The sequence below is a fragment of the Notothenia rossii genome (assembly GCF_949606895.1).
Source record: "Notothenia rossii genome assembly, chromosome: 7".
In the NCBI taxonomy this organism is placed as follows: Eukaryota; Metazoa; Chordata; class Actinopteri; order Perciformes; family Nototheniidae; genus Notothenia; species Notothenia rossii.
In genome coordinates this window covers 85,565,918-85,590,466 of record NC_136905.1, presented here as the reverse complement: position 1 = coordinate 85,590,466, position 24,549 = coordinate 85,565,918, and the positions used below count along the sequence as shown (strand labels likewise).

Below are 24,549 nucleotides of genomic sequence, written 5' to 3'. Positions count from 1 at the left end.
TACACACCTGGACACACACCATACACACCATACACACCTGGACACACACCTGGACCCACACCATACACACCTGGACCCACACCATACACACCTGAACACACCATACACACCTGGACACACACCATACACACCTGGACACACACCTGGACACACACCTGGACACACACCAGGACACACACCTGGACACACACCTGGACACACACCTGGACACACACCATGCACACACCATACACACCTGGACACACACCATACACACCTGAACACACCATACACACCTGGACACACACCATACACACCTGGACACACACCATACACACCTGGACACACACCATACACACCTGGACACACACCTGGACACACACCATACACACCTGGACACACACCATACACACCTGGACACACACCATACACACCTGGACACACACCTGGACACACACCTGGACACACACCAGGACACACACCTGGACACACACCATGCACACACCATACACACCTGGACACACACCTGGACACACACCATACACACCTGAACACGCCATACACACCTGGACACACACCATACACACACACCATACACACCTGGACACACACCATACACACCTGAACACACCATACACACCTGAACACACCATACACACCTGAACACACCATACACACCTGAACACACCATACACACCTGGACACACACCTGGACACACACCATACACACCTGGACACACACCATACACACCTGGCCACACCTGAACACACCTGTAGTGTCAGCATTAACCTTTCCTGATGCGTCCAGGTACCTGAAGACACTTCATCAAACAGCTCAACATGTGTCCTCTGAACTACATCAGGACAGAACATGTGGCTCTGATCACAGGTGTGTTAAACATCTTCCAGGTGACTCTGGGTAGGAAGGAAAGTGTGTGTGTGTCCTCACCTGCAGTCTGGTATTCACAGGTGTTGACTTTCTCTCTGATGGTGCCGAGAGCAATCGGTGATTTCACAATGTCATAGTAGTCAGGGACCTGCAGAGAGACAGACAGGTGGGTTACAGAGAGACAGTTGAGTTAGAGAGAGACAGGTGAGTTACAGAGAGACAGGTGAGTTACAGAGAGACAGGTGAGTTACAGACAGACAGGTGAGTTACAGACAGACAGGTGAGTTACAGAGAGACAGGTGAGTTACAGACACAGACAGGTGAGTTACAGAGAGACAGGTGAGTTACAGGGAGACAGGTGAGTTACAGACACAGACAGGTGAGTTACAGACAGACAGACAGGTGAGTTAGAGAGAGACAGGTGAGTTAAAGAGAGACAGGTGAGTTAGAGAGAGACATGTGAGTTACAGACACTGACAGGTGAGTTACAGACAGACAGGTGAGTTACAGACAGACAGACAGACAGACAGACAGACAGACAGACAGACAGACAGGTGAGTTAGAGAGAGACAGGTGAGTTAAAGAGAGACAGGTGAGTTAGAGAGAGACATGTGAGTTACAGACACTGACAGGTGAGTTACAGACAGACAGGTGAGTTACAGACAGACAGACAGACAGACAGACAGGTGAGTTAGAGAGAGACAGGTGAGTTAAAGAGAGACATGTGAGTTACAGACAGACAGGTGAGTTACAGACACAGACAGGTGAGTTACAGACAGACAGACAGACAGGTGAGTTAGAGAGAGACAGGTGAGTTACAGAGAGACAGGTGAGTTACAGACAGACAGGTGAGTTACAGACAGACAGGTGAGTTACAGAGAGACAGGTGAGTTACAGAGAGACAGGTGAGTTACAGAGAGACATGTGAGTTACAGACAGACAGGTGAGTTACAGACACAGACAGGTGAGTTACAGACAGACAGACAGACAGGTGAGTTAGAGAGAGACAGGTGAGTTACAGAGAGACAGGTGAGTTACAGACAGACAGGTGAGTTACAGACAGACAGGTGAGTTACAGAGAGACAGGTGAGTTACAGAGAGACAGGTGAGTTACAGAGAGACATGTGAGTTACAGACAGACAGGTGAGTTACAGACACAGACAGGTGAGTTACAGACAGACAGACAGACAGGTGAGTTAGAGAGAGACAGGTGAGTTACAGAGAGACAGGTGAGTTACAGACAGACAGGTGAGTTACAGACACAGACAGGTGAGTTACAGACAGACAGGTGAGTTACAGACACAGACAGGTGAGTTACAGACAGACAGACAGACAGGTGAGTTAGAGAGAGACAGGTGAGTTACAGAGAGACAGGTGAGTTACAGGGAGACAGTTGAGTTACAGAGAGACAGGTGAGTTACAGAGAGACAGTTGAGTTACAGACAGACAGGTGAGTTACAGACACAGACAGACAGACAGGTGAGTTACAGAGAGACAGGTGAGTTACAGGGAGACAGTTGAGTTACAGACAGACAGGTGAGTTACAGACACAGACAGGTGAGTTACAGACAGACAGACAGACAGGTGAGTTAGAGAGAGACAGGTGAGTTACAGAGAGACAGGTGAGTTACAGACAGACAGGTGAGTTACAGACACAGACAGGTGAGTTACAGACACAGACAGGTGAGTTACAGACAGACAGACAGACAGGTGAGTTAGAGAGAGACAGGTGAGTTACAGAGAGACAGGTGAGTTACAGGGAGACAGTTGAGTTACAGAGAGACAGGTGAGTTACAGAGAGACAGTTGAGTTACAGACAGACAGGTGAGTTACAGACACAGACAGACAGACAGGTGAGTTAGAGAGAGACAGGTGAGTTACAGAGAGACAGGTGAGTTACAGAGAGACAGGTGAGTTAAAGAGAGACAGGTGAGTTACAGAGAGACAGGTGAGTTACAGAGAGACAGGTGAGTTACAGAGAGACAGGTGAGTTACAGAGAGACAGGTGAGTTAAAGAGAGACAGGTGAGTTACAGAGAGACAGGTGAGTTACAGAGAGACAGGTGAGTTACAGAGAGACAGGTGAGTTACAGACAGACAGGTGAGTTACAGAGAGACAGGTGAGTTACAGACACAGACAGGTGAGTTACAGAGAGACAGGTGAGTTACAGAGAGACAGGTGAGTTACAGACACAGACAGGTGAGTTACAGAGAGACAGGTGAGTTACAGGGAGACAGGTGAGTTAAAGACACAGACAGGTGAGTTAGAGAGAGACAGGTGAGTTACAGACAGACAGACAGACAGGTGAGTTAGAGAGAGACAGGTGAGTTAAAGAGAGACAGGTGAGTTAGAGAGAGACATGTGAGTTACAGACAGACAGGTGAGTTACAGAGACAGACAGGTGAGTTACAGACACAGACAGGTGAGTTACAGACACAGACAGGTGAGTTACAGACAGACAGACAGACAGACAGACAGACAGACAGACAGACAGACAGACAGGTGAGTTAGAGAGAGACAGGTGAGTTAAAGAGACAGGTGAGTTAGAGAGAGACAGGTGAGTTACAGACACAGACAGGTGAGTTACAGACAGACAGGTTAGTTACAGACACAGACAGGTGAGTTACAGACAGACAGGTGAGTTACAGACAGACAGGTGAGTTACAGACAGACAGGTGAATTACAGAGAGACAGGTGAGTTACAGAGAGACAGGTGAGTTACAGACAGACAGACAGACAGACAGGTGAGTTAGAGAGAGACAGGTGAGTTACAGAGAGACAGGTGAGTTACAGGGAGACAGTTGAGTTACAGGGAGACAGTTGAGTTACAGACAGACAGGTGAGTTACAGACAGACAGGTGAGTTACAGACAGACAGGTGAATTACAGAGAGACAGGTGAGTTACAGAGAGACAGGTGAGTTACAGACAGACAGACAGACAGACAGGTGAGTTACAGAGAGACAGGTGAGTTACAGGGAGACAGTTGAGTTACAGAGAGACAGGTGAGTTACAGACAGACAGTTGAGTTACAGGGAGACAGTTGAGTTACAGACACAGACAGGTGAGTTACAGAGAGACAGGTGAGTTACAGAGAGACAGTTGAGTTACAGAGAGACAGCTGAGTTACCGACAGACAGACAGACAGGTGAGTTAGAGAGAGACAGGTGAGTTACAGAGAGACAGGTGAGTTACAGAGAGACAGGTGAGTTACAGACAGACAGACAGACAGACAGACAGGTGAGTTAGAGAGAGACAGGTGAGTTACAGAGAGACAGGTGAGTTACAGAGAGACAGTTGAGTTACAGAGAGACAGGTGAGTTACAGACAGACAGACAGACAGACAGGTGAGTTAGAGAGAGACAGGTGAGTTACAGAGAGACAGGTGAGTTACAGAGAGACAGGTGAGTTACAGAGAGACAGGTGAGTTACAGAGAGACAGGTGAGTTACAGAGAGACAGGTGAGTTACAGAGAGACAGGTGAGTTACAGAGAGACAGGTGAGTTAGAGAGAAACAGGTGAGTTACAGAGAGACAGGTGAGTTACAGAGAGACAGTTGAGTTACAGAGAGACAGGTGAGTTACAGAGAGACAGGTGAGTTACAGAGAGACAGGTGAGTTACAGACAGACAGGTGAGTTACAGAGAGACAGTTGAGTTACAGAGAGACAGGTGAGTTACAGAGAGACAGGTGAGTTACAGAGAGACAGGTGAGTTACAGAGAGACAGGTGAGTTACAGAGAGACAGGTGAGTTACAGACAGACAGGTGAGTTACAGAGAGACAGTTGAGTTACAGAGAGACAGGTGAGTTACAGAGAGACAGGTGAGTTACAGAGAGACAGGTGAGTTACAGAGAGACAGGTGAGTTACAGAGAGACATGTGAGTTACAGACACAGACAGGTGAGTTACAGACAGACAGGTGAGTTACAGAGAGACAGGTGAGTTACAGAGAGACAGGTGAGTTACAGAGAGACAGGTGAGTTACAGAGAGACAGGTGAGTTACAGACAGACAGGTGAGTTACAGAGAGACAGGTGAGTTAGAGAGAGACAGGTGAGTTACAGACAGACAGGTGAGTTACAGAGAGACAGGTGAGTTACAGAGAGACAGGTGAGTTACAGAGAGACAGGGGAGTTACAGACAGACAGGTGAGTTACAGAGAGACAGGTGAGTTAGAGAGAGACAGGTGAGTTACAGACAGACAGGTGAGTTACAGAGAGACAGGTGAGTTACAGACAGACAGACAGACAGGTGAGTTACAGAGAGACAGGTGAGTTACAGACAGACAGGTGAGTTACAGAGAGACAGGTGAGTTACAGACAGACAGACAGACAGGTGAGTTACAGACAGACAGGTGAGTTACAGACAGACAGGTGAGTTACAGAGAGACAGGTGAGTTAGAGAGAGACAGGTGAGTTACAGACAGACAGGTGAGTTAGAGAGAGACAGGTGAGTTACAGAGAGACAGGTGAGTTACAGAGAGACAGGTGAGTTACAGAGAGACAGGTGAGTTAGAGAGAGACAGGTGAGTTAGAGAGAGACAGGTGAGTTACAGAGAGACAGGTGAGTTACAGACAGACAGGTGAGTTAGAGAGAGACAGGTGAGTTAGAGAGAGACAGGTGAGTTACAGACAGACAGGTGAGTTACAGACAGACAGGTGAGTTACAGACAGACAGGTGAGTTACAGACAGACAGGTGAGTTACAGACAGACAGGTGAGTTACAGACAGACAGGTGAGTTACAGACAGACAGGTGAGTTACAGACAGACAGGTGAGTTACAGAGAGACAGGTGAGTTACAGACAGACAGGTGAATTACAGAGAGACAGGTGAGTTACAGAGAGACAGGTGAGTTACAGAGAGACAGGTGAGTTACAGACAGACAGGTGAGTTACAGAGAGACAGGTGAGTTAGAGAGAGACAGGTGAGTTACAGACAGACAGGTGAGTTACAGAGAGACAGGTGAGTTACAGACAGACAGACAGACAGGTGAGTTACAGAGAGACAGGTGAGTTACAGACAGACAGGTGAGTTACAGAGAGACAGGTGAGTTACAGACAGACAGGTGAATTACAGAGAGACAGGTGAGTTACAGAGAGACAGGTGAGTTACAGAGAGACAGGTGAGTTACAGACAGACAGTGAGTGAGTGAGTGAGTGAGTGAGTGAGTGAGTGAGTGAGTGAGTGAGTGAGTGAGTGAGTGAGTGAGTGAGTGAGTGAGTGTGTGTGTGTGTGTGTGTGTGTACCTGTGTCCTGGACACCAGCTTGATGAAGGGCCAGCTGTCATCATGTCTCACCAGCTCCACCACCAGCTGCTCACAGGCTGACAGCTCGTGGACGCCATGGTTCCTGCCAGAGGAACGACGTGAGGAAGAGGAAGAGGAAGAGGAGGGGGGGAGGACGGGGCGGGGGGGGAGGGGAAGAGCCACATCTGGGTGGGGGGAGAGAGAGAATGTCAGGTAAGGAGGATCACTTCCTTCTTTATAGAGGTGTTATCATACATGTCCTCATATAGCACACTTTAAAAACAACGTCATGTCAAGGTGCTATGAGGAGAAAATACAATAAGTATTATCTGTTCTCTGATTGGCTGTTTACCTCTGTTCAGGTGTTACCTGTTCTATTTCGTATAAGGCTTCGCCCTCTAAGGCTATCGCTATTGGGTAATCCCACTGCACGTGTACAGCACTGACAGACTTAATCCACGCCCTCCGGACTCACTTCCGTATAAATAGGAAGTAGTCCCTACAATCTGCTCCCACTTTTCTTCAGCACTCCTTTGCAGAAGCACCGTCAGGCACAAGCTCTTTTCAGAGCTGTTTACTAGAAAGCAAACATTCCTAGTGGTTCCCCTGGCCCCATCCTCCCTCTCCTCCGGACGGGGGAGACAGGGCGGTCTATCGGTTATAGGCAGCATGGCTCGCTGCATTAATCGGCTGTCTTTAAAACCTATTGGTTTTTAGGCAGCTCGGTTTTTCTCCTCTGTCCCAAACCTACACACGGTCGTATGAGCCCACGAGTGCCATTATTACAGTGTGGACAGCATTGCACACACCTCCGCTCATCCCTCAGGGGTGTTAAGCGTGAACGCACCTCAGTGTCCACTTTAACACTGTAAGCAATTGCTGTTAATTTACAGCCAATTTTCAACACTAATCTACTGGCAGCCCCCTCGTAAGGGAATATTTCTTACTCCTAAGATATTTAACCTTATTCTGTGTGTTGACATTTACGACCATCCCTGCTTCTAATCTCCCGTAAGGGATGTGTTAATGCAGTCGTATGTTGATATGAGGCTTTATGGCCTGACCTGGTGGGCACAGGGGGGGGTTTACGACTGTGAGAACGCTGGCTCTCTAAGCTCCACAGATGTGAGAGATGTCTCCTGTGTCTGCAGATGTTTACGCGCATCCCCAATATGCTCATTAACTCTCTGTGAACTAGTTAAAAGGTCTGCTTGAGAGATAGGCTGGGCAGAATTGACATGACAACCCACCCATGCAGTCAGAACCTTTTGCTGCTGTGACTTGTGATATGAATTCTCCGGCCGTTGACTTGTAATAAACATCATTGTTTGACATCGAAGCTCCAACTCTCCTCGTGTCTCTCTGAGTCCTGACTCTCCATTGCTGCACAAGTTTCCCTTACACCCCTAACCAGAATGTTATTGTGAATTATACATTTTTTACAGTAATAAACTCAAATTGTTCAACAGTATGAATACTGTATAATTTCAGTGTATTGCTGGCGTCTCTGCTGCCAGTATTTTACTGTTAATTGAAAAAATACAGCAGTATACTGTATTTTATTTTGACAGTAAGAGGCTGTAAAGTCATTTCACAGCATGAGTACTGTGGTATTACAGTGAAGTGCAGGCGTCTGTGAAGAGACTGCCAACACTTTACTGTTATTTGACAGGAAAATGTGTTACAGTGGACATAATGAGAGCCTGTGTGAAATGCAGCGTCTGAAGGGCTCTGGCGTGGCTCGTCACCATGACAACCACAGCACATCCAGAGCAGGTTTGCGCGAGTGGCGGCGCGTGTGTTAGACGGACAGAGGGAAGTTAATATGCAGCAAGGCTCCCCGGTTAAGCCGGCTGCCAATAGCCTATTGGTTACTTGGCAGCATGGCTCTCTGCCTAAGCCGGCTGGTTTTTTGACTTATCGGTTAATAAAACAGCTGGGCTCACTATTCAATCCGTCTACCTTAAACTTTTTGGGTTTAGGCAGCACGGATTTTTCCTCCGTCTCAGACGTCCTACCCAAGGTCGTAATAAGCCCACGGAGGGCCATTGTTACGCATCGTGTGGACAGCACTGCACACACCTCCGCTCATCCCTTAGTGGTGTTGAGCGTGAACGCGCGGTTTACGAGTCTTCTCCTAAACGACGACATAACGAGAGCCTGTGTGAAATGCAGCGTGTGGAGGGCTCTGGCGGGGTTTGTCACCAACCACAGCACATCCAGAGAAAGTACACCCGGCGCTATCAGAGTACTGTATGGTACTCAGGGTGGCGGCGCGTGTGTCTGATGGACAGATGGATGAGCAGGCGGATGAGCAGAGGGTAGTCTCTGCAGTTTGCCTCTCCCCCCCTCAGTTCTACGGGATACAGGGAACCCTGTCATCCAGGAACAGTGTCTCGCGCTCCGTGCAGAGCGGCAGGAACTCTTGTTAAAAGAAAGCTTTTTTTCAGGGTTCCTCAAGGGGAACCGCTATTTTCTGGTCCCGAAGGAGACGGGGGGGAATGAGACCCATCCTCGATCTGTCAGTGTCCAACAAGGGAATGGCCTTTTCCCATGCTGACGATCAAACAGGTGCTGGGGTGTGTTCACCAGGGAGGTTCACATCCACAGTCCTGAAGGATGCTTACCTCCACGTAACCATCATCCAGAAACACAGCAAATTCCTGCGTTTCTCGTGGATGGAGCCGGATGGAGACGGATGGAGCAGCTACTCAGAATGGGGATGAGAGTTATTTTACCTGGACCACCGGCTGTGGCTGGCTCGCTCCAGGAAGGGAGGAAGCGGCTTACAGACGATACAGCTCATATCTCATCTGTCCAACCTGGGTTTCATTATCAACTGGAAGAAGAGCGGTCCTCTTCCCTCCCAGGTTATCATTTAACTGGGAGTGGAGTTGAACTCAGCCCGCATGAGAGCACGACTCTCACAGCGGAGAGGGGAGAAAGTGACAGCTCCCCCCCGGTGCGTCACACCCCGCGGGGCGGTGACAGCCCTCTCCGTGATGCAGCTGTTAGACATGATGTCAGCTGGTCACGTGGGGATCCCCCTGGGTCTCCTTCACAGCGAGGAGACTCCAGAGGTGGTTTATTCGCCTGCGTATCGTTACCCCGTGCGTCAGAGGAGACGCATGGTGGACATTCCTCCTTCCGTGGGTTTGGATTGAACCCACTGGAAAAATCTCCACGTCAGTGGGGGGGCCCGTGAGCAGAGTGACGTCACACCACGCAGTGTTCACAGACGCATCTCTCGCAGGCTGAGGAACGTGCATGTCGCAGGCAGTGGGGGGACAGTGTCCAGGTCACATGTCTCTCCGTATAAACGTGCTGGAATTACTCTCCGTATGGAAAGTGATCCAGCACTTTGTCCCGTTGCTGTACAATCAACATGTGTTGATTCGAACAGACAACAAAGCAGCGGCGGCATACATAAATCTCCAGGGAGGTGTTCGATCAGTGCAGCTGCTGAACACACACCCTACACAGCCAAATGGACAATGCTCCGTTTGGTGTGTGGGGAAAAGCCTGGACCCCGTTACGGGCCCCCTGCCTCGTGCTGTCGTTCCTCCAGCTGGACAGGAATCGGCTTATAGCACGTTCAAAACATACGCTGCTGCCATGTCATCTTGCCACGTAGGTTTGGTGTCAGCACGGCGTTTAGTCACCCTCTGACAAAACGTTCTCTACGGGGAGCACAGAGACTCAGACCGGTGTCACGCGCTTTGGCGCCTCAATGGGTTTGGCTTTAGTGTTAGTGCACTGAGTGAAGCTCCTTTTGAACCTTTGGATCAGGTTCCTCTGAAGTTCTTGTCAGCCAAAGTAGCTCTTGACTCTGACATCAGCTAAAGGGTGAGTGATGTGTCTGCTCTCTCTGTGGCTCCGTCAGGCCTCCGGATCCAAGGAGATGGCAGCTCAGCTGTTTGGCGCCCTAACCCGTTTTTTATGCCAAAGGTGATCACAAGCTCTTTCCTCCTCCTCACGCATCAGAGGCGTTGCACGGAGGAATGACGGTGGAAGACATTTGCACTGCTGCATCTTGGTCTTCCCCCTGTTCTTTTATTCATTGTATTTGAGGGATGTCTCTATTCCTCTCTGACACACTCAGTACTGAGTGTCCTGTCAGAGTGAGTAATGTCGGGGACTCAACTGCGTGCCCTCCCTCCTGCCTGTCGGCACTCAGAGAGCTGCCCTTTCCCCCTCTTTGATCGTTTTAACAAGTGGGACTTTGGTCTCTACTCTTTATAACGACAGGTAGTCTATTTAGCCTATCTTTCTTTCCCTTATAGAGAATATTCATTTTTTAAATGCTATATTCCCTGGGAATGTGATGCTCCATTACGCATGGCGAAATGGACATGGGTTATTAACTGAGTAGGTGTGTTTTTGTGCTTCTGGTAACGGACGGACCAGTGGGGCGTAGACTACATCCTGCTTCGCCCTTAACCCAATAGCGATAGCCTTAGAGGGCGAAGCTTTATACGAAATAGAACTGGGGTTACGTACTGTAACCCAGCTTCTATGAGTATTGGCGCAGCCCTCTAAGGTTCGGGCCCCACTGGCTCCGCGAATAGCTGAAGAAAAGCTGTTTGTGTGGGAGCAGATTGTAGGGACTACTTCCTATTTACGGAAGTGAGTCCGGAGGTGGGGCCCACGTCAAAGGTGGGCGTGGATTAAGTCTGTCAGTGCTGCACACGTGCAGTGGGATTTACCCAATAGCGATAGCCTTAGAGGGCTGCGCCTATACTCATAGAAACTGGGTTACAGTACGTAACCCCAGATTGGTTGTTTACCTGTCTGCAGGTGTTATCTGATTGGCTGTTTACCTGTCTGCAGGTGTTATCTGATTGGTTGTTTACCTGTCTGCAGGTGTTCTCTGATTGGCTGTTTACCTGTCTGCAGGTGTTCTCTGATTGGCTGTTTACCTGCCTGCAGGTGTTATCTGATTGGTTGTTTACCTGTCTGCAGGTGTTATCTGATTGGCTGTTTACCTGTCTGCAGGTGTTCTCTGATTGGCTGTTTACCTGTCTACAGGTGTTATCTGATTGGCTGTTTACCTGTCTACACGTGTTCTCCGATTGGCTGTTTACCTGTCTGCAGGTGTTATCTGATTGGCTGTTTACCTGTCTGCAGGTGTTATCTGATTGGCTGTTTACCTGTCTACAGGTGTTATCTGATTGGCTGTTTACCTGTCTACAGGTGTTCTCTGATTGGCTGTTTACCTGTCTGCAGGTGTTATCTGATTGGCTGTTTACCTGTCTGCAGGTGTTCTCTGATTGGTTGTTTACCTGTCTGCAGGTGTTATCTGATTGGCTGTTTACCTGTCTACAGGTGTTCTCTGATTGGCTGTTTACCTGTCTGCAGGTGTTATCTGATTGGCTGTTTACCTGTCTACAGGTGTTCTCTGATTGATTGTTTACCTGTGGCTGGTCTCTTTCGGGCCTCGCTCTGACCAGGTGAGGTTTTTTTGGTCGTGGTCGTAGCGAGGATCTCGTGGCTCAGACGGGCGCTGACGCGACTCCCTGAGCGGGGCGGAGCTTTACCTGCAGGGGGCGTGGCCTTCCCCTTGTGGGGCGTGGCCTTCCCCGTGGGGGGCCTGGTCTTCCCCTTGGGTGGTGTGGTCTTCCCCTTGGGGGGCGTGGCCTTCTTTCCTGAGGACCTGTGATTGGATAGAGCCAGGGTTATTATCGTTAACTGAAACCAAAACAGGCTTTAAGGCGAGACACTACAGGTGAATAGGGTAATTTTTTTAACTTAAAGATATCAGCTAGAAATTTCTCCAGTTAATTACTTACAATAAGGCAATTGTTTTTTGTATTACAAGTTTTCAGAAATAGCATGTTTAAATATGCAAATTAGCCATAATCTCATTAAATATGCGCATATTTTAACACATTTCAGGAAACGAATTTTTTTTATTGGATAAAGCCAGGTTCAAAATTCTTGTTTCATTTTGTTGCCATATTAGAATTGAAGGCTTTTACAGAAGGGATTTTTTATATCTCTTTTTATCACTAAATAAATCAGAAAATACTGTCAACAGCCCTAAAATATCAATTTTCGCCATGTTTTTAGGTATAAAATGTTATATAATTCAGGCTATGAATGATAAATGAACAAACCCTTCTGTAAAAGCCTTCAGAATATGGATAGGAATATAACCGGAAGGTTTGGTGTGTCTACGTGCTACTGAAGTGGACATTTTGTGCTCAGAGTAGGAGAAAAAACTCATTTTGAGAAAACAACCTTTAAAGATATGTATTGTCAAATTCCATATTTTTTTTATTGGAAGACACTATTTTCAGACACAATATCTAATCTAATACTTACAACAACAACAATATAGAACATATAAAACACAATACAACTGAAAACTGAGTAACACAGTATGTACCTGATGAACAAAACCACAGTAACACACACACACTACGACCACAGTAACACACGCACTGCAGAACTGCCACCCTAGTCCATGCCTGCTCCATAAGTAGGCCCCTCCTGCATCTCCTGCTGATGTCTTTTCACCTTTTTTGCTGTGCTTAGACTCTTGCGCCTATATTTCAAACTAGCAGATGTAATGGCCTCAGCTTTTGAAATTCTCAGCAAATCACTTTGTCTCATTGCGCTGACAGTAACAGCTGTGCTCTGGAGCCACAACTTCTCCATAACAGCCAGCATGGCAGAGGCACCTTCATTAAAGGTGGAGATGGCCATACTTGCAGCTGCCTCAACCCTGTTTTTCCCCACAAAGACCGTTTTTGGACACCGCGCCCATATCACAGAGTTGAGGCACTCATTGGCATTTTGAGTACCTCCATGCTGCATTCTCTGGAGCAGGCTGTCACTTGACATGCGGTGGTACACAGGGATAAGCTTCTCCCCCACCTCTCGCTTTAAAAAGTTTCCAGCATGTTCTTTGTGGCTACCAGGTGTTTCCCCATTATCCTCTGCTTTCCTATACCAACACCAGGAGGGATTGCACCTGGTGTGTAAGGGGCTGTCATCAGTAGACATGCCGTGGAGGAGACCTGCCCATATTTCTCCCTTCATTTTATCGATTGAACCCTGGTTGTTGAGAATTGCCCCCCTGTAATAATTTTGCAAAGTTTTGCATTTCTTTGCAGTCAGCTTCCCTACACCCTTCCCTCCTAACTTTTTCTGTGAACTCATTTTTCTGAGTGCTGTACCCATTCGCTTGTGGGCATGATTAATGCACTCTAATTTCACCACTTCATGCCCAGGGTATGGGTTCAGTGCAACCACCTCCCTCAATGCTGCGCTATCCCCATCTGACAACATCTCTGTGTACCGCACCTGGTGGCGATTCACAGACCTGGCCCACATCCTCTTGGCTGACTCCTGCTCCATTGCCTTGCTTGACCCTGCAAAGTTTCTTGCACAATCACTATGTGTCTGTCGCCAACTGTCATACTCCTCTTCTGTAATCTTTTGCTCTTGCTTGGCATTTCCCTTTAGAGCACAAGCATGGCAATAGGATGATAGGATTTCATAGTCTATCACCAATCCAGTAAGGATGTCAATGCACACACCGATCCCATAATGGGATGTGAAGCCTCGCTTTTGCCATGTGCCATCAAATGACACGCTGATGTTTATAACTGCCTCTGCATCCTCCCTCAGCAACTCTGCAACATCTGGGTCCACATCTGCATAAGCCTGCCTGACCTGCTCCCTTGTCCTGTGAAGTGACTCCAGGCCTCTCTCTATTTCTGCCACTAATAAGAGAAAAAAATAAGTCAACTGAATGTCCTGATAAGTTATACTCTGAATTCAATAGTTCAAGTTTTCTTGGTCTCAATCCTGTTTCTATACCTGTCACTCTCTTGTCATGTCTCTGATAGGTTTTGAGATGAAGTGCAGGAATCCCCAACACTTTGCTTATTTTCTTCAGAGCTGCATAGCCCAAGCCTAACTCGTGCGCTAAGAGCACCATTCTCACATTCACATCAAAAGCAACATCCTTCCTGGTTTCGTCTTGAAGACGTGTAGATGTGTACACACTTTTGCGGTACCCACCATCACACAGACTGCACTCTAAAATTAAGCTGCTACAGAAACCATGGTTTTGCGGATCGATGTTAACTTTGAGCCCTGTCCCTGCGCAATTTGGGCAAATCAACCCACTGAGCAGTTCATTCAGCCGCGCTACATGTATTATCAGCCACTGCTGTGTGGCGCTATCTAAACCCTCCTGCTCTTTGGGTGACAGCTTGCGCATTGACGCACTAAGTGAAGGTTTTTCAGGTTCGGGGTCATTTGTTTTGTCTTCTACCTTGCTACGTGCAAGTGACAATTGTTGTCCTCTTCTCTTTGAACGATTTTTTCGCGGATGTTTCGGCATTTTGAGATTTAAATTTTCAGCGCAAATATAAACAAGGAAGTGTCATGGCGCACCACGTGACGCATCTGAACGAATCACGTTGTCAGAAATTGACACCAGCCAATAAGATTCCGTTCTTTGGTCAGATGACCCCTTTGTACTTTCACGATTGGTTGCTGATACAAAGGAAATGACCATATTTGGATCCGATGAGATTGTGCAGGAGAACCTGAGCTTTCCAACGGTACCTCTCATGACATGGAGCAAACAGCGGTCACGGCACTTTATGTTACGTTAGATTGCTAACTTTTGGTGAATTTAGGAGAAATCTACCGACGGAAATAGACAAACTATAGTAAAATAAACACCTAAATGTGTATTTTGTACGTTTTCCTTCCAAAAGCCTGAAAGAAAACATCTTATTGAATCAAAATAGCACAAAATCTCAAAATTGACATGGGCATGAAAAACGATGTTTTTGCCTGCCGTGTCTCGCCTTAAAGGATAAACTCAGCTCAGATCAAATATGAACAACTCAACCTGAGTTCTGTTTGTAGCTACAGACGTCTAGGAAATATACCTGGCTACAAGAACAACTTTTATATTTTGATCGAGTTTCAGTAGATACTGACTTTGAGGCAGAGGAGTTTTTCCCTGATGAAGAGGTGGTGTTTTTGGGCGTGGCCTGTTGGCTTTTGGGCGTAGCCGGTTGGCTCCTCCCTTTCGGGGGCAGGGTCTGTTGGCTCCTCCCTCTTGGGGGCGGGGGCTGGCTCTTCTTGCTGCAGAGATTACGGGATGTTCATATTAATATAGAGATACAGTTTATATATATTTGGTTTGAGATGAGGGTAAAGTATTCTCACTCACCTCACAACGAGTTCTTCCTCCTCCTCTTCTTCCGACTCCTCCTCTTCCTCTTCTGACTCCTCCTCCTCCTCCTCCTCCTTTTCTTCACCCTCCCCCTCTTCCTCCTCCTCATCGATGGAGGATCTCTGACGGGACGGCAGGCGGCTCGATCTTTGTTTGGGTCGACAGTCCGGACAGAACCAGTCTCCTCCAGGAACAGACTGAGACAACATGTGAACTGTTAGCTCGATGCTAAAGCTACACAACAACAACAACAACAACAACAATAGGGTTTAATGTGTGTGTGTGTGTGTGTGTGTGTGTGTGTGTGTGTGTGTGTGTGTACCTTCAGCTTGGGTCTCAGGCAGTGTGTGTGTGTGTGTGTGTGTGTGTGTGTGTGTGTGTGTGTGTGTGTGTGTGTGTGTGTGTGTGTGTGTGTGTGTGTGTGTGTGTGTGTGTGTGTGTGTGTGTGTGTGTGTACCTTCAGCTTGGGTCTCAGGCAGTGTGTGTGGTGTCCTCGATCACAGCCGTCACACAGCAGCATGTTGTCTCCGTCTCCTTTGCGTCTGCAGATTCTGCAGCGAGCGTTGAGGACGGATCGAGACCAGAGGACGCTGCGCTCCAGAGAGGACAGGTGCACAAACACCTGGACGCAGAGGTGAGAGAGACATTATTATACTTTATCACAAACACCTGGGTGAGAAATCACAAACATATTATACTTGATCACATCATCTCCTATTGGATAGCGTTCAAACACATTAAGTCTAAAGAAAGTCCACTTTTAAGGCCGATAAAAGACAATTTAAAATCTAGTAAAAGTCCATTATAAGTCTAGTATAGTGTGCAGTGTTAGGGGCGGGACATCTCTAAGCTGTAGACCAATCACAACGAGAGCAGACGTGGCTCTGGTTTCAGACAGAGGGTGAATATCATATAATAATGAGTGTTTTCTGACCTGAGACAGACTGGAGCAGGACTGCAGAGACTCTCTCCATCGCTCCAACACCGTCTTACTGACACGACCACTGTCACTGCCATCTGATGAGAGACAGGTGAGAGACAGACGGGTGAGAGACAGACAGGTGAGAGACAGACAGGTGAGAGACAGACAGGTGAGAGACAGAGAGGTGAGAGACAGACAGGTGAGAGACAGACAGGTGAGAGACAGACGGGTGAGAGACAGACAGGTGAGAGACAGACAGGTGAGAGACAGACAGGTGAGAGACAGACGGGTGAGATACAGACAGGTGAGAGACAGACAGGAGAGAGACAGGTGAGAGACAGACAGGTGAGAGAAAGAAAGGTGAGAGACAGACAGGTGAGAGACAGAGAGGAGAGAGACGGACAGGTGAGAGACAGACAGGAGAGAGACAGGTGAGAGACAGACAGGTGAGAGACAGACAGGTGAGAGACAGACAGGAGAGAGACGGACAGGTGAGAGACAGACAGGAGAGAGACAGGAGAGAGACAGACAGGTGAGTTAGACAGGTGAGAGAAAGACAGGTGAGAGAAAGACAGGTGAGAGACAGACAGGTGAGAGAAAGACAGGTGAGAGACAGACAGGTGAGAGACATTGTCATTCTTTAGTCGTACCTTCACTGGCCTGGTCCTCATCTTTCTTCTTGTTCTTTTTCGTCTTCTGATCCTTCTTAGAGTCTTCCTCACCTGTGGGGGGGGGGGGGGGGGGGGGGGGGGTCAGGTGTTAGCAGGGTTACCTGTGAACAGTCACCTGACAGTGAGGGTATTATGGTCTGTCCTGCAGAGACTCACCCAGCGGAGCTTTGAGGAAACGTCTCTCGATGCCGAGCTCGATGTGAGAGAGAGCCTGAGAGAGGAGCCTCACTGAGCTGTGGACACACACAGAAACCCTTCTCATCATCAGCACTCCTCTCCGACAGCCAATCACAGCATCTCATTCACCCTCAGCCAATCACAGAATCTCATTCACCCTCAGCCAATCACAGCACAGTACAAGTCTCATTCTGCAGTGAACTACTTCAGGTATATTAAAACATGTTTACTGAAACACTAAAAGCAGTGTCTGTTAAGTCTGTCTTTATGACGGTGTGTGTGTGTGTGTGTGTGTGTGTGTACCTGTCTTTGGCTCTCAGGTGTGCAGGTGAGTCCACCTCCATAGGCTCCGCCCCCCCGCTCTCTGATGACAACAGCTCATACTTTCCTGCCTCCAGAGCCGAGCGCCACACCTGTCTGTCCATCACCTGAGAGGGAGAGAGAGAGAGAGAGAGAGAGAGAGAGAGAGGGACAGAGAGAGAGAGAGAGAGAGAGAGAGAGAGAGAGATGAGTGTGTGAGAGAGAGAGAGAGAGAGAGAGAGAGAGAGAGAGAGAGAGAGAGAGAGAGAGAGAGAGATGAGTGTGAGAGAGAGAGAGGGACAGAGAGAGGGACAGAGAGAGAGAGAGAGAGAGAGATGAGTGTGAGAGAGAGAGAGAGGGACAGAGAGAGGGACAGAGAGAGAGAGAGAGAGAGAGAGAGAGAGAGATGAGTGTGAGAGAGAGAGAGGGACAGAGAGAGGGACAGAGAGAGAGAGAGAGAGAGAGAGAGAGAGACAGAGAGAGGGACAGAGAGAGAGAGAGAGAGAGATGAGTGTGAGAGAGAGGGACAGAGAGAGAGAGAGAGAGAGAGAGAGAGAGATGAGTGTGAGGTTACCTGCACTAATGTACATTTCTCAGAGATATTGAAGTGACTGTATTTATTGATTGTTGTGCTTTGATTTAGGTCTTAATGCGTGCATGTGTATAAATGTGACTGATTGTAAATAAGATATACATATTTTATACATATTTGTATTTTGTATTCTGGGAAAGGGTACTTCGATCTCTGTACACACAAACTGAAGGTTTTACAATAAAGCTGACTTTGTCAAGGTGTGTGTTCAGCAGGTGTGTGTGTGTGTGTGTGTGTGTGTGTGTGTGTGTGTGTGTGTGTGTGTGTGTGTGTGTGTGTGTGTGTGTACCTTGAGAGTTCCCAGAGTTCCTTGGTGTATTCTGTCCTCGATGTCCAGCAGCAGGTCCCTCAGCCGGCCCTCCATCAGGGTCTCAGCTGCAGCAGTGCATTCTGGGACGGAGCGGGACGACTCGGGGTCATCTGGAACAGGAGAGTGTGTACCTGAGAGAGTGTGTACCCGAGAGAGTGTGTACCCGAGAGAGTGTGTACCTGAGAGTGTGTGTGTGTGTACATCTTACGGTCACAGCTCTTCAGCTGGTGTGTGTGTGTGTGTGTGTGTGTGTGTGTGTGTGTGTGTGTGTGTACCTGTGTAGCAGTACATCTTGCGGTCACAGCTCTTCAGCAGGTGAGTGATTCTCTCTCTCTCGTGCATTAGAGCCTCCTTTAAGCTGCTCTCTCTGTGTCCGCGGGGGTTCAGAGCCTCGATCAGCTGACCCACCTCCTCCTCACAGGTGTAGAAAGCCCATTGGTTGGGCCGTTTGACGGGCGGGCCACAGGTGAGCAGGGGGGCGGGGTTAGAGCCGGCACTGCCAGGAGGAAGGTCGTTTAGAAACATTAGAACTAAACCAGGGGTCTCCAACCTTTCTCCATCTGAGAGCTACTTGCATCGCTTCCATTGATTCACACAGCCCTCATCAGTTGAATTAAGCTACTTTGTACACGTGTGAAATCAAAGCTTATCAAAACTCTTAACTTCACATCAAGGTCCAAGAAAACGACCATGTCTCACTTCTTATCACGGCCCACAGAGTCAGAACATCACCTTAATCACCACCTGACAAGCACCTCACTGCACATCTTTTTCACTGTCAGTGAGAGGACTGGCCCTGCGTGGAGTCCACCAGAGAGGGGTCCCAGTTAGTGAGAGGACTGGCCCTGCATGGAGTCCACCAGAGAGGGGTCCCAGTTAGTGAGAGGACTGGCCCTGCGTGGAGTCCACCAGAGAGGGGTCCCAGTTAGTGAGAGGACTGGCCCTGCATGGAGTCCACCAGAGAGGGGTCCCAGTTAGTGAGAGGACTGGCCCTGCATGGAGTCCACCAGAGAGGGGTCCCAGTTAGTGAGAGGACTGGCCCTGCGTGGAGTCCACCAGAGAGGGGTCCCAGTTAGTGAGAGGACTGGCCCTGCGTGGAGTCCACCAGAGAGGGGTCCCAGTTAGTGGGAGGACTGGCCCTGCATGGAGTCCACCAGAGAGGGGTCCCAGTCAGTGAGAGGACTGGCCCTGCGTGGAGTCCACCAGAGAGGAGTCCCAGTCAGTGAGAGGACTGGCCCTGCGTGGAGTCCACCAGAGAGGGGTCCCAGTTAGTGGGAGGACTGGCCCTGCATGGAGTCCACCAGAGAGGAGTCCCAGTCAGTGAGAGGACTGGCCCTGCGTGGAGTCCACCAGAGAGGGGTCCCAGTTAGTGGGAGGACTGGCCCTGCATGGAGTCCACCAGAGAGGGGTCCCAGTCAGTGAGAGGACTGGCCCTGCATGGAGTCCACCAGAGAGGGGTCCCAGTCAGTGAGAGGACTGGCCCTGCATGGAGTCCACCAGAGAGGGGTCCCAGTTAGTGAGAGGACTGGCCCTGCATGGAGTCCACCATAGAGGGGTCCCAGTTAGTGGGAGGACTGGCCCTGCATGGAGTCCACCATAGAGGGGTCCCAGTCAGTGAGAGGACTGGCCCTGCATGGAGTCCACCATAGAGGGGTCCCAGTTAGTGGGAGGACTGGCCCTGCATGGAGTCCAGCAGAGAGGGGTCCCAGTTAGTGAGAGGACTGGCCCTGCATGGAGTCCACCAGAGAGGGGGTCTGCTGGAGCCCCTCTCACTTATTCTCTTACTGTTACATCAGTCCCATGAATGTGTGAGATTCAGTTAGCTTCAGCCGATCACAACTAAGTGAATAAGAAAGTTTCTATCAGGTTACTATCAGCCTGATTATTATCAGATTATAAGCTCGACGTGTTGGAGACCCCTGAACTAAACTTTACCATCTCTTCAGCTTGTGTTAAATAACCTTCGGGCTAACAACCAAAAACACATTCAGAAACCATTGACCTCCAGACCAGAGTAAGGAAGTGACGAGATGCTGACTCATTCCTGCAGCTCACAATACTGAATTTAAAAAAAGGGTCAAAATCTGAGGGAAAAAAAATTATTAGAAAAGTCAAATTTTAGAAAAATTCCAAATTCTGAAATAAAGTAAAACGCTGACATAAAAAAATTAATTCTAAAAAAAAGAAACGTTTTGGTTTTTCATATATTTACATTTGGAGTAAATACTTGTCTTCATTTGTTTAAATATATTCATTTTATAATCGTTCTATTTTTGACCTTCCCTTACATCACGCTCCCTCTCTTGGTTGTGTCTGCACCTCAACTCACCAAACCTGAGGCCTGTACTACGAAGCCGGATTTTGGCTTAGCGTGCTAACTTCAGGGTAAACTCTGGGTCTCCGGTTCTACGACGCTGGTTCACTTCTTAGCGGGCTAGATCTCCATGGTAACTGATGCTGAGCAGGTCAGGTTGCAGGCTAAACCAACCTGAGACCAAAGAACGCGTGCCGAAGGCGTCCCGACTTTTACGTCCGCTACGTCGCCCGCCTACGAACACACCGCAAAGACTTCAGTCGACGAGTGGCAATAACTGTCCTTACCAGCAGGCGGCGGTAGTGTGTATTCGTCATTCAAAAGAGGCAACAACCAGAAGACAGGCTGTACACCAAGAGAAGAAGAACAGGCTGCGTGATACAAACAAACAACAAATAGCGTCTGGGTTCTCGTCGATCGAAAACATGGAAACATAAAAAAGGAACTCTTGCGTCCGGGTTTGATGAAAATGAAAAAGAGTAGCCGTCTGTGTGTGCCTTCTTAATCGTTTGTTTTGGTCCCTCACTTCCGCTTCGCTTCTCATGCACTGATTCGCTAGCTGAACAGCCAATCAGAGTGATTTCTTTGTCCCGACTTTCCGCGGCCGATGTAAAAATGTGCCGTAAAGAGACGACGGTGCGGGACACACCAACCTGAGTAGGGCGCCGCGAATGCCCGACTGCCTCTAACGGCCTCTGACTCCCAGAATCGGGTTGGTGTGTCAGGGGCTTAAAGGATCAACTCAGTGAAAGCACTGCCTGCTGACCAATCAGAGCTCAGTGTGCGGAGTTTAAAGGGATCAAGTCATATTACAGGAGAAAGGAAATACAGAAAAGCTGCCGTTGCAGGAAAGACGGCCGGCAGAAATCAGCGACTGTGTGAACGTGAACATGAATATAATATCACCTCCCATCTTCAGAGCAATCTGACTATTAGAACATTAGCGTTAAGAAAGCTTACTTAAATATCTGCCACAACATAAGTAACCGGATCAGAGTAACATTAAGTACAGTCCGCGGCATATCACATCATAATGTATCATCTCCTTATCTGAGTCAGCTGAGCCGTATCTGGCCGTGCAACACTCACAGTGTCACATACTGGATGCAGAAGGATTATTTGAAGCAACACATTAAGTTGAGGAAACACTGGAGTCAAATGTAATGAAAGTCAGATGGTGTCTTAGACGGGGCAGTGATATCATAAACCTGTTCATGTACGCATTCAAACACTTGTTCTGTTACCAGCTGTATTCACCTTGCAGGTGCAGCTATGTGGCTTTGATCCTGGATCAAGTGTTTAAGTCATGGATGTTTAAAGTTTAACTTCTTCATATGTCTAATATTATAGTTGACTTTTCATTCAGGAAGTGTGACGCTGTGCTGTCAGTACGCTTCTCCATGTTTGTGATTGGTTGAATGCTCCAGATACCACCCCTTTCATGTGAACGCACCTAACTAGATAGGAAATAAACTCTATTCTGATTCTTTTGTGATATTTGAAAACCAGGAATGTGCTGATCAGCTGAACTGATAAGTCCATGTGGAACAACTTACTTACTGCCTTGACCGTATTGTTCTGGTATTTGTACGGTAACGTTGTGCTTTGTGAGCGTACTGTTCAAAGTGTCATAAGATCACTTTATATATTACATATTAAAAGTATTGTCAAAATGATACTGACTGTCTGTCATGCTTGCTGTGCTGTGTTGTGTTAGTGGCAATAAAAGGAATCTAATCTGAAAGCATGAAACCCACCTCCCTTCAGCCGGCTCCTCCTCTTCTTCTTCTTCTTCCTCCTCTTCTTCTTCTTCCTCCTCCTCTTCTTCCTCCTCCCCCTCCTCCTCAGGTGTGGGTCTGGGCCTCAACATGTCCTCCGTCAGCCCGAAGCCGTCCTCCTCCACCAGCAGCGAGCAGATGGAGGGCAGCAGCCAGTACCTGCGGTACAGACGGTCCCGGCCTAGAGGCTGCAGCGAGGTGCAGGAGGCCGCCTTCTGGATCCTCTGCTGGAGCTGCTGGACCTGAGGCACAGAGAGACTCATCACTCAGAGAGACATCACTCAGAGAGACATCACTCAGAGACTCATCACACAGAGACTCATCACACAGAGACTCATCACTCAGAGAGACATCACTCAGAGACTCATCACTCAGAGACTCATCACACACAGAAACTCATCACTCAGAGACTCATCACTCGGAGACTCATCACTCGGAGACTCATCACTCAGAGAGACTCATCACTCAGAGACTCATCACTCAGAGACTCATCACTCAGACTCATATCACTCAGAGACTCATCACACAGAGAGACATCACTCAGACTCATCACACAGAGAGACATCACTCAGACTCATCACACAGAGAGACATCACTCAGACTCATCACACAGAGAGACATCACTCAGACTCATCACACAGAGAGACATCACTCAGACTCATCACTCAGAGACTCATCACTCAGAGAGACTCATCACTCAGAGACTCATCACTCAGAGATTCATCACTCAGAGACTCATCACACAGAGAGACATCACTCAGAGACTCATCACTCAGAGACTCATCACTCAGAGAGACTCATCACTCAGAGACTCATCACTCAGAGAGACATCACTCAGAGACTCATCACTCAGAGACTCATCACTCAGAGAGACATCACTCAGAGACTCATCACTCAGAGACTCATCACTCAGAGAGACATCACTCAGAGACTCATCACTCAGAGAGACTCATCACTCAGAGACTCATCACTCAGAGAGACATCACTCAGAGACTCATCACTCAGAGAGACATCACTCAGACTCATCACACAGAGAGACATCACTCAGACTCATCACTCAGAGACTCATCACTCAGAGAGACTCATCACTCAGAGACTCATCACTCAGAGATTCATCACTCAGAGACTCATCACACAGAGAGACATCACTCAGAGACTCATCACTCAGAGACTCATCACTCAGAGAGACTCATCACTCAGAGACTCATCACTCAGAGAGACATCACTCAGAGACTCATCACTCAGAGACTCATCACTCAGAGAGACATCACTCAGAGACTCATCACTCAGAGACTCATCACTCAGAGAGACATCACTCAGAGACTCATCACTCAGAGAGACTCATCACTCAGAGACTCATCACTCAGAGAGACATCACTCAGAGACTCATCACACAGAGAGACATCACTCAGAGACTCATCACTCAGAGACTCATCACTCAGAGAGACTCATCACTCAGAGACTCATCACTCAGAGAGACATCACTCAGAGACTCATCACTCAGAGACTCATCACTCAGAGAGACATCACTCAGAGACTCATCACTCAGAGACTCATCACTCAGAGAGACATCACTCAGAGACTCATCACTCAGAGAGACTCATCACTCAGAGACTCATCACTCAGAGAGACATCACTCAGAGACTCATCACTCAGAGACTCATCACTCAGAGACTCATCACTCAGAGACTCATCACTCAGAGAGACATCACTCAGAGACTCATCACTCAGAGAGACTCATCACTCAGAGACTCATCACTCAGAGAGAGACATCACTCAGAGACTCATCACACAGAGACTCATCACTCAGAGAGACATCACACAGAGAGACATCACTCAGAGACTCATCACTCAGAGAGACTCATCACTCAGAGAGAGACATCACTCAGAGACTCATCACTCAGAGACTCATCACTCAGAGAGACATCACTCAGAGACTCATCACTCAGAGACTCATCACTCAGAGAGACATCACTCAGAGACTCATCACTCAGAGACTCATCACACAGAGAGACATCACACAGAGAGACATCACTCAGAGACTCATCACACAGAGAGACATCACTCAGAGAGACTCATCACTCAGAGAGACTCATCACTCAGAGACTCATCACTCAGAGAGACATCACTCAGAGACTCATCACTCAGAGACTCATCACACAGAGAGAC

The 24,549-nt window shown here is 48.2% G+C and overlaps 1 protein-coding gene across 1 annotated transcript in view; it reads right to left on the bottom strand.

The window, feature by feature from the left end:
- The window catches only part of baz1a (bromodomain adjacent to zinc finger domain, 1A), a 50,593-nt gene that overhangs the window by 2,051 nt on the left and 23,993 nt on the right, over positions 1-24,549 (bottom strand). Inside the window, exons 18-30 of the mRNA XM_079693863.1 lie at positions 22,360-22,622; positions 18,564-18,784; positions 18,268-18,398; positions 17,390-17,514; positions 17,066-17,142; positions 16,889-16,960; positions 16,251-16,333; positions 15,774-15,938; positions 15,314-15,513; positions 15,079-15,225; positions 11,526-11,764; positions 6,112-6,296; positions 929-1,016 (exon numbers count right to left, since the gene is read on the bottom strand). Of these exons, the coding sequence (XP_079549989.1) occupies positions 929-1,016; positions 6,112-6,296; positions 11,526-11,764; positions 15,079-15,225; positions 15,314-15,513; positions 15,774-15,938; positions 16,251-16,333; positions 16,889-16,960; positions 17,066-17,142; positions 17,390-17,514; positions 18,268-18,398; positions 18,564-18,784; positions 22,360-22,622 (1,996 nt within the window). The remainder of the gene's footprint in view (positions 1-928; positions 1,017-6,111; positions 6,297-11,525; positions 11,765-15,078; positions 15,226-15,313; positions 15,514-15,773; positions 15,939-16,250; positions 16,334-16,888; positions 16,961-17,065; positions 17,143-17,389; positions 17,515-18,267; positions 18,399-18,563; positions 18,785-22,359; positions 22,623-24,549) is intronic.